The sequence below is a fragment of the Stegodyphus dumicola genome, chromosome 6 (genome assembly GCF_044657685.1).
Source record: "Stegodyphus dumicola isolate Sdum_Otavi_A_Nest chromosome 6, ASM4465768v1".
Classification (NCBI taxonomy): domain Eukaryota; kingdom Metazoa; phylum Arthropoda; class Arachnida; order Araneae; family Eresidae; genus Stegodyphus; species Stegodyphus dumicola.
This window is the reverse complement of record NC_140773.1, coordinates 207,416,564-207,430,193: the sequence shown is the minus strand read 5'-3', so window position 1 is coordinate 207,430,193 and position 13,630 is coordinate 207,416,564. Positions and strand designations below refer to the sequence as shown.

Sequence of the window (13,630 nt, the reverse complement as noted above, 5' to 3'; positions counted from 1 at the left end):
ATTTGTTATTCATATTTTTCGGTAAAATTTAATTTTGAGTCACAGATAATTATGAAGGTCTCCTAGATTGGGTTTCCTTTTAATACTGTCAGATTATAGATGCCTATATGAATTATTTTGAAAATGCTTGTTTGTAGGAAAAGACTCTAAAGCTTAAAGAATTCCTGTTTCTTTAGTATGCTATTTCGAGACAGTATAATAAATACCAATCACTTTTCTTTAGAAAACCCTCCGCGAAGCTATCCTGCTCCTTAGGCATATAGTCATCATATCCTTTGCTGGGATAGACTAAATAAACGAGCTGGGGTTATTTTGTGTACTTGTTATTTTAAGCAATGTCCGTGTAACATCAATAGTACATCCAGCATCGTTGCCGAGTACAAGAGGCATTGTGGATGAGACGATGTTTAAAGAAATTCAGTTCATTAACCCTTTGTTGCATCATGTTCACTCTAGTAGACAAAAGTTTAAATTTGTTTATTCTTCTGTAAATGCCTTAACAGATTCCATTCCTGGGTTTATGCATTCTATAATATTAGAACTTTCAACTGTCGATCATAGATGGCTGTACAGCATCACTAAGTAAAGCATTGCTATTTGGAGAATGGCTGCTACTTCTGTTTCCAAGTTAGTACAATTTCTCATAGTAAACATTATATAATATTGCTTACATTTTTTTTATACTTGCCATTTTTTATTCATAATTAGTAATTTTAGGCATTTTATTTTAAATGTCAGTTTGAGAAAATTGTAGAGTGAGTAGATAAAGATCTACCGAAAAGAGTGAATTCAAACCCAATAACCAAACCCAATAACCCAATAACCAAACCCAATAACCCAATAACCAAATGTACTGCTTATGAAGCCAAAACACGACTGGAAATGTTTATGTTTGGCAAGGAATTTCTAGAACATTTGACATTTGAATCCACCAGTTACAGGTTACAAAATCGTAGCAAAATAAATTCAATCACAATCTACGAAATGAAGGTATTTTGGAGGATCTGTATGTACGTGTCAGTTGTAGATTTACCATTTAGAAAATGGTAATGATCACTGCAAACAAGGCAGGAAATGATTTCAAATGTAATGACCGTAAATCGTTGGGAAAAGATTTGTATGCATGTACGTGTATGGATGCCGTCCACTATAGTGAACAAACTGTAGGAATTATTTAAAACGAAATTTGAATAAAATTAATTTTTTTAATTATTACTAAGGTTATTTTAAGTAGAAAAATACAAACATTTTCGTTTAACTTCTCTAGATTATTTGTATGCAACAAAGGGTTAATAGTTATTCATCAGAATCAATATATATATATTTTTCTACGTTCTCAAATATAAAAAATGTGTTCCAACTATTTTTACAATGATAACACACACAACAGCTGTTCCTGACACAAAAGTAATGGAAAGAGTTTCCAGTTTAACTCAGTTTTTAAATTCTGATTTTTATCAAACTTGGCAGGTATATTCATTTCTAGTTTCTAACTTTATTTATTCATTCATTTTTTTCCTTCCATGAATCCTAACAATCTATTCATTCACGTCAGGCTCCAAATTCTTTTCATTCTCATGTCAGTTCCCATCCCACGTTCTTTACAGCCCATTAGTACATTTCAGCTTTTTTAGGTTCTCGGCGTAGCTACACCCGATATTCTTTCTTCATAACACATTTTAGAATAAAAAGGGATTTAATAATTAAATACTCGATTTTAGTTAAAATGCAAAGAATTATAATTTAGTTTTCATAAAAATCTTGATTACATTGTGATTAAATATAAAGCCACGGAGCTACCAACAATGAAGGATTTTAAGTCAAAATTGTCAACGAGAAATTTAAAAGAATTGCATGTTTTAATGCTTATATATGCCATTCCTAAATATCGTTATTTCTCTTTTTCCTAGAAATTCTATCACTGCCCTAACACAGTTCTTTTCACGATTTTATTTTTAGTCCAAGGGGCTTTGTCCCTGAAGGACCATTGTTTTCGTTTTGCGTTGAATAAATGTCCGTTTCACTTTTCAAACTGCTGCCACCAAATGTTAGAGTCCGGAATTATATTTAAAGAAGTTAAATATTGAAGAATCTGCATAAATATATGTATACTTCTCGTGTTATGATAAAACAACGGTACCTAGAGCCATCAAATTTTGAATAATATAATCCTCCACCGAATATGGGCATGTGGAAGACCAAATTTGAAATTTGGAAATTGTTTTATGATCGATTTCATATTTTCTAAAACTAAAATTTTTGAGTAACATGCTCAACGATTTTAAGCGAGCAATGGCAACACTCTACGGGTGAAAAAAGACCTCTTTATCTCCAGCGCGCGGAACTGTGTATCGGAAGTTCTAAAGATAGGCTCATTTTAAAATTATTTTGCGACATTGCTATAGAACTGAATTTTATGGTTTAAGTGCAAAGAACATGATATTTAATAAATAAAGGTAACACACAAAACGTTAAAAAACGCCAATTTGGACGTAATTTAAAATCTGAAACCTTTCAGTTTTTTTTTTTTTTTTTAAATTACATATAGTCAAAAAAGTAGCAGTAGCTAAAATGTTTACTTAATCGTGTAATTTAAAACTTTTTCTTAATATATTTTGCTTTATACGTTTGGTTCACAGATTGCAAAAAAGTACCTCCCTCCCCCCCAAAAAAAATCATTGCCTCTGAATGCAAGAAAAATATTCTTTCTAATCAACATAACAACGAAATATGCGTGGCGTCATTTTTTGTTAAAGTATTTGAATTTATCGTATTGTAAAATTTACAGTTCATTCACTCAAATTATTATTTAATTTAACAATACGATCTTATCATCAAAGATCATGGAGCTACTAAAAATGAAGAATTCAGTTTTTGGCTTAAAATCCATCATTTTTATCATTTACACGATAGCTAAAAAATAGAACTATATTTGGAAAAAAAAGAAAAAGCTAAAATTCCGTAAAAAGAACTTTGAAATTTTTTTGGCTATCTAATGGTGTAAAGATACAAGCATATTACGCACAAAGAGGCATTTTTAAACTTATGCACCCATACACGTTTCGAGAGCATTTGGGTTAATGCCCCTTTGGGCTAAAAATATTTAAAAACAGCATAGCTTCTGAATTTCCAATAGACGTTCTTGCGTGCTGGAGATAAAATTTTTTTTCCGTACAGTGTTGCCATTGCTCGCTTTGAAATAGTTGAGTTTGTTAATCAAAAATTCTTTAACGTTTCACAAAATATAAAATAAGTAATAAAACAAATTCCAAATTCCGGTTTTCAGGTGCCCATATTTGGTGGTCATTGAAAGTTTGATGACTCTAGGTACTGTTGTTTTTTTCAGAATGCGAGAAGTACATATGCATACATTCATGCAGATTCTTCATTATTTAATTCCTTTAAATATAATACAGTGCGATAATATTTAGTGGAAAAGTGGAACGGAAAAAAATGCTGCCATTACTCAGTTTGAAACCTTTGAGTTTGTTCATGAAAAATTAGTTAAAGTGTTACAAAATATGAAATCGATAAAAAAACCAATTACAATTCCAAATTAGGGCTTCCAGATGCCCATATTCGCAGTAGGATTACGTCATTCAAAATTTGATGGCTCTAGGTACCATTGTTTTATCATAATACGAGAAAGATACATATATTTATACAGATGCTTCATTATTTAGCTTCTTTAAATGTAACACAGGGAGATAATTTTTGGTGGCAGCAGTTTGAAAAGTGTTTCGCCGTTTATAGTGAATCGACGAAAACGAAATTAATAGCCCAGTCGCTCTTTGGGCTGAAAAAAAGAAAAATTATTTTTAGTTTTTTTAGAAAACTATTATATATTCATCCCAAATATATATATATACCTGAGAAACTATATATATCTAATATATATATCTAAAAAATATATATCTGAAAAATTAATTTCAATATTTGACGAAACAAAGAAACAAACACAAAATCAAATCTTATATATATGCGGCTTAAGTGTTTGTCGCCGATAGTTTATTGGTTCCTTGCGTAATTGTAAATTATTTTATTTCCCGTGCAATGCAGCGCGTGACGAATATTATGAGCGAGACTGTCTAGAAGTTCTAAAGATATGCTGTTTTTAAATATTTTTAGCTCAAAGGGCATTAACTGCTGTCGAAACGTTTATGAGTACAAATAAAAAAAAAAATGCCATTTCGGGCATAATATAAAATTTGAAAGCTTTCAGATTTTTAATTTTTTATATATGTTTTTAATTACTATATACATATTAATAAAAAAAAATTCAAAGTTTTTTTTTTCTAAAAATTGATGGGGAGGAGAAAAAAGAAAGTGCAGCATAATTACTTATTTTTATGTGCCCCAGTGCCTGTATTCGGGAAAACATACTTTTCTGCCAACAGGTGTGATACTAAGTTTTTTGAATGTAGCTGTATCATTTCACGTAAAAGAACCCGAAGATTCTTTCCAAAATATTACTATTGATATAATTTGGCTGACAACTTGTCTCTATGATAGCATATACCAGTTAGGCATTAATGAAGGTGTCATTAATTATTTGTTTTCGCATAATACCGTAAACATTTAAGGGAAAATTAAACAAATTAAAAACGATTTTGATTTTTTTAGAGAAATTTGACATATTACAATTACATATGAATATTTAGGATAATAAAAACTTCATTATTTCCTATCTTGTTCATTTAAGGTTTTGCAGCTGAGGATGGTGGTTCGGTAAAACCATCGAATCTAGTCCTGTGAAAATTTCGAAAATATAACGCTGATTTTTGTTGTTTAACTTCTGAATTAGTAAAAACTTTCTTATTTGTACCAAAAGAAAAAAAAGAAATTACAGTTTGAAATAATTACAATTTATGTAGAGAGTACAGTAAGACCCCGCTTAACGCGGGGGATACGTTCCATCAAAGTAGAGCGTAATGCGAAACAGCGCTAAACGAGGCTATCTTTACATGTAAATATTGGGGTTAGGGGAAGATGGCTAGGAAATTGGTTAGGTATTAAATTTAAAAAGTATGTTTTTTAATAAAAATAAAACCAAACATTTATTTCTTAAAGCCCAAATTAATACCACATTATTATTTCTTGCAAAAATAAAAACAAAATATAAATAACAAAACGAATATTCTTAAAAAAAAACAAATAAAATTCTCAGTCAGTCATATTTAGTTAGCCTTCCGCGTTTTCAGTGTTCTGCCTTTTTGTGACAAAAGCATCTAATGTTGTTTGCCTTTTTCTTTTGCGTTGTTCTCTTAAAAGTTCTTCATAAACGGATAGAGTATCTCTAACACCACGCCTTACTTTTGAGCTCCTGTCAAAATTCGGATCATTTTCAATGAATTGATCCATTATTTCAGTTATGGTAGACAAACTCCTTTTTACAAACGCCATCGAAAGTTCTTTTTGCTCTTATTCTGAATCACTGCTGTCAACATTTTTGTTTTCTTCTTGTTCAGTTAATTCCTTGAGCTCATCATTAGAAAGACTAGCCGCTGCTTCTTGAATTATTTCTTCGACATCTTCCACATTTACCCCTTCAAACTATGTCTGTACAATACCGCACCAAACAAGAAATGCAAGTACACTCTTTCGGATATGTATTTGAAACCTATCGCTGCATAATATTTCGGGGAATCCCCGTATGCTGCGAGCGATTTCGTGGAATCCCCGGGTTGAAATAAAAGAGCGCTAAACCGAAACAGCGCTAAACGAAACAGCGTTAAGCGGGGTCTTACTGTATTTGACTTTTATATGATGGATGGACCCTGAATACGACATCCTGAGTAATTTAAGGATAATTCTGAAGAAAATCTAACGGTGCAAAATTGGGAATTCAGTCTGCATGCTGAATACATATGAATTTGCATTTTCTAAATTAAACATGTTTTCACTTACCGAGCGACGATTAGTTTGAGAGTGCTTCCAGCTTTGGCAATCAAATCCGTTGCCTTCTGGTGTGAAATCTTAGTGGCATCTTGATCTCTTATGCATAATATAATGTCTCCCTTCTGGAGTTGTCCATCTGCTGCAGGACTACCAAAACTCACCTAGAACCAGAAAGGAGAAATATGAAATGATCTCAGATGTAAGGATGACATATTTATCAAGAACAACTTTATTAGCTTGGACATAGAGAATTCCGAAATCATGGCAATTTGGAATGAGATATTACAGATTATAAATTATAAAATCAAATATTGAACAAAATAATATTTCATGCGACTTAAAAAAGTGATCAAAATATTACTTTTCATAACAGATTAAATTTATTCTTATTAATTAATTATAGCAAAACATGCAGAGCCTATAGGTTTAAGGCGTAGCTGTCTTGCGTATAGGAGAGTTTATATTTACATTTCCCCGGAAGACTTTATGTGGTCAACCTTTACTTTGAGAAATTGTCTACAGGACAAACTACTAGTACGAAGATGTTTTTGTTCATTTGCTTATGTTAACTTATAGAAAAATATATTATACGATACCTTCAGCAGTCTTAACAGTTAAGTAACTGTAATAAGTTTTGCCTGTACCATTTAGTAGCATAACAATTAGAAAAAATACGTCCTTTAAGAGGACGGATTTCAAATCTGCTGTATATTTAGCAGTTATCTCAAATGGTTCCGTCTAGGTAAGTAAACATTGTTGTGTCCATATTACATGGAAGAATGGATTCCAGAGCCTACTCCAAAGAGAAGTTAGACTTCTGTTTTTCCACCCCAGTTTTGAGGGTCAGCACTCCGGAGGGGATTCGGTGGTCTCTGACCTCTATCTTCCATCAAACAACACAAGAGGACGTTCGGCTCATCGCTTATTTAAAGTTCTCCCATGCCGTACGGACACTATACATTTACCAATATCCATGTCTGACCCGGGATTCGAACCCGGGCTCTTTGATACCAGACTTTTAAGGGAAACTGGCCCGTATACGCGTTACACATGAGGAAAGTCATAAAAATGCCCATGCAACCAGCGCGACCGAACTACCGGTGTTCAGCGACTTTACGGTTCGGACGCTGGTGGGCCACTTCCCTTTTAGAAGCTTTAAGTAAAGAGCTATGTTGATGGTTTTTTTGAACGATATGCAATAATTTACAAGGAATTTCTGTCTCCTCAGAAGCAATAGACCCAATTTTGGAGAGAAATCGTTGCGGTTTTTCAGAAAAGGCTCGATCAGTAAATATATCTTTGTTGCCAGTAATATATCTCTATTGCTAATGTAATGATCGTTAAGGTTTTGGTTTTTAAAAAAGTTATTTTTATCATTATTCCTTATTCACTCGTTTTGGCACCCTGCACTCTTCTTTCTGTTCCCTAGTGAGAAATCTCATATTAAAAGACATAATTTTGACAACATTAAGGAAATTAATAAAATTGTAATAAAAGAATGAACGAGCTTTCCAACAGCTCTTGTCCACGAAGTTTCATTAAAATAATGAGAGATACAGAGTGTTAGAAGGAGCGTAGAATGTAGAAAACTAAAGAGTTTTCTTTGTGAAACTTTATGAATTAATTCTTAAAAATATATAGAAGAGCTGCGTATAACACAATACACTCATGCAAATAAGTACGCATCATGGCATCAACCTAGTTTAGATAATATATTAGATTAATATCATTTTTTAAAATCTGAATTAGATAATACGAAATTTGAAATGAGAAATTATCACAGGAAATTCGTTGCCTTGGCGATGAATAACAATGGACGTATTCACATAACGTCCGTCCTCTTTCCGCCATATTGAATTCCCATCGGTCTAGACTCAAGAGTTCTTTGTTCTTCTAATCACCTAACCACTACATGGGAATAAGTGACGGCGAAAGCATTCGACTCATTAAAAAGATATTGTTTGCACTTTTCGTCGCTCATTTATGGAGCGTCTGGAGAACATATTTGTTTACAGATACTTACGAAGCGTCTGGAGAACATTATTGTTTACAGAAACCCATTTGTGGGACTTTTATTTGGATGGCTCGATCTGATGATCAAGCGCAAGGATATATGCTTCGGAAATGGGAATTTGTTGAGTCTGAAATTAGTCCATTCTTTTTATGTGGAGGAAAATAGTCCGTAATGAATCTTTTTCATGGAAGGTTTCTTGACTGGGCAGGTTTCTTTACTTGATGCTAGCATGTTTTAGGATGTTATTGATTCAATTCTAACCCACTGCTAAACTGAATGTAGCAATAAAGCGAACTGCACGAACTTTTTAGCATCAGAGATCTGGATAAAATCAGATATTAGAGTTTTAGTCCATACAGTAATCCCTCGACTTCCGTATAACGCGACTTACGTAAATTCGTAGGCTTTACATAACCGCACAAAAGTCTCAACATTTAAACTGAAACGTATGTATCGGGAATCTCGCTAGAGCGACGATATGACACAGAAGCGGTTATTGTTAAGTTTTTTGACCACCCAAGAGAAGGCTAGGTGTTTATATATAAAAACTTTGAAGAGAAGGCAGGCATCACAAAAACGGAGAGTGCATTTAAAACTAGTGTTGGATGGTTTGAACGATTCAAGAAGCGTGGATATCTACTTAGAATCAAAGTCACGAATGGAAGCAGGAATTTCAGATACTGATGGGGCAATAAAACATTTGTGGGCACACAAATCTATTCTAGAAATACTTGTTCGCTTTTTAAATGCTTACACACACACACACACACACACACACATTCATACATATATATATATATATATAAATTCAAAAGTAAAGGTCGGAACAAAAATGAATGAAAACTTTTTCTCTCCATCGGGTTAAAGTTACCAGACTGAAAAAATGCAAATTAAAGAAGCTTCCAAAAATACAATCGTTAAATGAAAATTAAAACGAAAAAAGAAAATTTTTTAAAAATACAGAACATGATACATAACAAAACAATACCAAAAAAAAAATTGTTTATTTGTCTCCGCTATTTAACGCTTCAAACAGAGCTTGTCAAGGGAAAAGTGTTTTTGAAGCCTTAAACCAAGTTGATTGAAGTTTTCCGAATACATGTTTCCTTTCTCTGAACCGTTTCAGATTTCAAACCGCTTTTCATTACTAAAACTTCATTTTAAAACACATTTCTAATGGGTCTCAAATACTCAGATTTTTTTCCCTACATGCATTCGTACTCAAAGTAAATAAAAGAAGGGCTTCGGGGAGATCTTTCTAAGGAAAACTGGTTCGCATTCACGTTACACATGGGAAGAACCACTAAAACCAACCACAGCCAGCCTATTCGCCTGAGATCGAATTCGGGCTAAACTTCCAGTATTCAGAGGTCTTATCCACTCTGTCAATGGAGGGTCCTGATAACAGGTTAAACCTAATAAAAAATTTAAGTGTTAGTAAGTATTCAGATACTGTTAAAATGTCTCAAAGATTTTAGCTGTGCGGAATTAACAGATTCCATAAATGGAAAAACTGATCTACTGAAAGAATAGAAGATGAAAGACTGGGAATATTCAGTTGCAATCGCTTATTTACAGATACACATATTTTTTATAAAACTAATTGGAGGGTAGGTATAAAAGGGATTTATTTATTTATTTATTTATTTATTATTATTTTTGGAAAGTATAAGGTCACCTAAGAACTACTATTATATTGAAAGATCACTATCTATTGGAATAATGAAATCATGATACAAGGACTTCTCCTTGAGAGGCAAAGTTGTTTTTATGGAGAGAGATATCTTGTGGTGGAATATTATAAAAAAATATGTGTGATTTTTATTTGAATGATTTTATTGTAGTAAAGAGTTTGAAAAAAAAAAAAAAACATCATATGAATTATTTGAGTTAACGCGTCTGAAAAAGAAAATTATTGTGATTTTTTTAATAGTTTAGGAAAAGCCAATCTTGCACTCCTGTGAGTGGACTGAAGAAGAATAAAATTAAGCCATATCGCCAGTGCAGTTATTGCTCTTACGCCACTAAAAACTTCTGTACGTAACAAAATAATACATGCCGTTAGCAAAGTGTAGCAAGTTTAAAATGTGTGATTATTTCGTTTATCAAACATTTAAGCAAGATCATGCTATAAGCAAAGATATGGTATACAGCAATTCTCAGTAAATAATGTAATATACGAATGTGCTGCAACCCCCCTGGCCGATAATAATTGGCCTCATAGTTAACGCAGCACATCCAACACAGATTAAAACAAAATTGCAGTTAAAAACATCAAACCAAAATTCCCAGTAATGTTCTGTTACCATTTATAAAGTTCATCAAATCCCTTTCAAATCTGAGCTCTTTCCTGCGGCAATAGAATTCCCCTATGTTACCATGTTTTTCCCTAACATATTTTGCATTGCCTTCAGCACTACAAAATCCACAAAGAGTATTATTTTGCAAATTAAAGCTTTTAAGCTACGCCGGGAAGCGTTCGTGTCCAGTAATTATTTGTGTGTCCAGTCCAAAATCACATATCATTCTAATATTTAAGAAACTTCAAAGTGCAATAAAATAATTTTCCTTTTTTCCCGATTTGTTCCATTTCTCTTTCCAGCAATTGTAATAAAAATCCTTGATTTTACCAATAACAATTATTTTTGATGCCTGAATACCAAACACATCTTTAGGATTACCCATAGGTGCCGCTTTAGCCAGTATGTTGGCTCTCTTTGAAAGTGAAGTCAATTTTTACGAGAAGATCTTGTATATGTGAGCCGCAAATATTAGTGTTATCAGCATTTGACAGTGCTTCCAAACAAGATAATGATTCTGTATATATATTAATACATGTTTTTACAGTCATATTTTTATCAATCCATTTAAGAGCAAATATTATAACAGCCAATTCGGCTTGAAAAACCGAAATGTAAGTCTTAAGTCTAATTTTGCCATAGTCTATAGTAAGTCTCAGTATCATCTAGCCCTTTTGGCCCTGCTTTTGGTGTTTGCCACCTTTATACGCAGAGGTCTACTTTATCAGTAGTACTGATTGTTCAACTAGTCATCGCCACAGGTCTAAGATCCATACGGTTTTCTACGTCATCGCCTCATATGGAGACTTGTCAGTGCCTATTTTCCCCATTCATCTTGTAGATATTTGCTTTTGAATCTTTTTTGGAAGGATTTCGTAGTACGGACAACTCAAGGAGAAACTTGTTAATATGCTACAAAAGAGTTCTTCTAACGCCTATAAGCAATATATTGCAAATTTTATTTCTTACATGCTGTAAAGCATATTTAATTTTATAATAGTTATTTTAATTTTAAAGCACTTTTCTATCAATTCTTGTTTCCCTTTCTTATTTCTGAGTTAAAGCTCGAAAGGGGGCCGACTGTTATTTTTACTTTGAGTGAAATAAAGAGTATTTTAACCCGTCTCGATATAGTTCACTAGGTACCTGAACGTTCATCTTGGACAAAAGGAGTGAGGAACCCTACAACGTCTCAAAAAATCCAATTGAAAGGTTGAGTATAAAATTCCGCAATACGTTACTTCAACGCAGTTTTAGATATAAATTCGGAAAATGAAGTCTGAATAAATTTTTGAGATAAAAATTTTAAAATAAAAAGATAAAAAAGATAAAAAATCCGTGAAATATTCAGAAGACAAAAAATCTGACAATATTTTTTCTTCTGAAGAAGTCAGTAGAGTTTTATTCAAAATTTACACCAGAATAATGTTCTTGCCTTATAAGGTATTTCGCCCGCCTTCTTAGCGTGCCTCCGTGGTGTAGTCGTCTGCATGTTGTTCGTGTATTCCAGAGGTCCATGGTTCGATGCTCGGCGAGGGCGGTGCTTATTTTTCATTTCTCTTGCTTCAAAAATACCTAATATCTCAACAGTAGCGTCCGAACTAAAAGGGCGGAGGATGATGATTCTCCACACCCAGGATTTGGCGATTGGATCCCCTAAGAAACCCCAGTCGCCCTTTAAAAGGGGAAGTATGTAAAGTATTTCTCCCGCCTTCTTAGCACGCCTTCGTGGTGTAGTGGTCTGCACTCTGGGCGCATATTCCAGAGGTCCGTGGTTCGATTCCCGAAGAAAATGTTGCTCCTTTTTCATCTTTCCTACTTCCTAAAAATCCTAATGTCTCTACAAGTGGCCCCCGAACTAAAAGAGTGGTGGATGATGATTCTCCACACCCAGGATTTAGCGATTGGGTCCCCTAAAACCCGAGTCGCCCTTTAAAAAGGGGAGTATATAAGGCATTTCTCCCGCCTTCTTAGCGTGCCTTCGTGGTGTAGTGGTCTGCATGCTGGGCGCATAATCCAGAGGTTCGCAGTTCGATTCCCGGCGAAGGCGTTGCTCATTTTTCATCTCTCCAGCTTTCAATTAAACTAATGTCTCTACAGTTTTGCTTAATTTCATATATCATATAATATATTTCCATTCTGAAATTTACTAATGACTCCATTGATAGACGTTATTAGAAGAAACCCAAAGTAGTCATGGACGCTTGGCATTTTTATGAACGAACTCACGTTATTATTCTTTCCAGTGTTTACGATGCCATGTGTACAAATACAGTAAAGGGGAAAATAAGTACTACCTTCACTATGAAAAGAGAGAAAAACTGAAAACTATTGAAAACTTAATAAAATTGTATAATTTGTTTTGTAGTTTTTAACGAAATGTGACGTATAGAATCATTTTCATGTTCCCCCACTTTGACTTCAGAATCTAATTATAAGATTATTGACAGATTTTTGGAACTTAAAAATAAAGTCTTAGGGGAAAAAATATATATATATAAAATATATATATATATAAAAATAAATAAATAAATAAATAAATAAAATGTGTTGTGTTTAAATAAAATGCACTCTTCGTCGGTGCTTCCGTTGCACATTCACGCAAATGATACGCTCAAAGAATGCGCACTGACTGATCCATTTTCAGGTTGACTTATTCAGTAACCCTTCACAAGTTTGATGACACTGCATTCGGCAAATATCCAAGCCACGTACTGTCTCCAATCAGCATTTAAAAAGTTTACTTTAGGATGCACAATGCATCGAAATACAGAATATTTATGCAATTATATAACATATTGTTTTACTTACGCAAATTTAAATGTTGCCAGCTTTGAACATACACATGATAAATGAACAATGTAAAAGACCTAAAAAGTTTTATTTGTGCAGTTATATTACAGAAGAGCGTGTATATCACTAAGACCGTATTTTTTGCAACATAGTCAACAGACTGATTTTACTGAATTCACAAAATATATCTTTAAAGAAAAGAACTTTACTCTTTTTTAAACTTTTGAATAAACTATTTCGACTATGTTATAGATTTCTTTACATGTTCTTAAAAGCCTCATAGTTGGATGTCTTCATAGTTAAACAGAGAACAATCCGCAGGCGACAAACCTGGCAACTGAAGATCGAGTAAAAACAATTTTTCCTTTTCACATTAGATGCATTAATATATTCTGTTCATTTTTACCTCCTTGTACGAAGTAAAGGAAGCATCGCAATTGTGAAAAATTTCGGTTATCATAATTTCAATGAAAATATCCATTTTTACCTCTCACAAACCCATTTGTACGAAATTTTTGCATGACATCTATACGTACGAGCAGAATAAAGGACTCTTTTTTTTTCCAAAACGAATCGTGAAATGGACTAAGGAGAGACGTTTTTCATGACGTCTCTACGTACCTAT

The 13,630-nt window shown here is 33.2% G+C and overlaps 1 protein-coding gene across 1 annotated transcript in view; it reads right to left on the bottom strand.

The window, feature by feature from the left end:
* The window catches only part of LOC118186194 (PDZ and LIM domain protein 3-like), an 83,080-nt gene that overhangs the window by 36,688 nt on the left and 32,762 nt on the right, over nt 1–13,630 (bottom strand). The window contains exon 2 of the mRNA XM_035356264.2: nt 5,908–6,059. Within this exon, the coding sequence (XP_035212155.1) occupies nt 5,908–6,059 (152 nt within the window). The remainder of the gene's footprint in view (nt 1–5,907; nt 6,060–13,630) is intronic.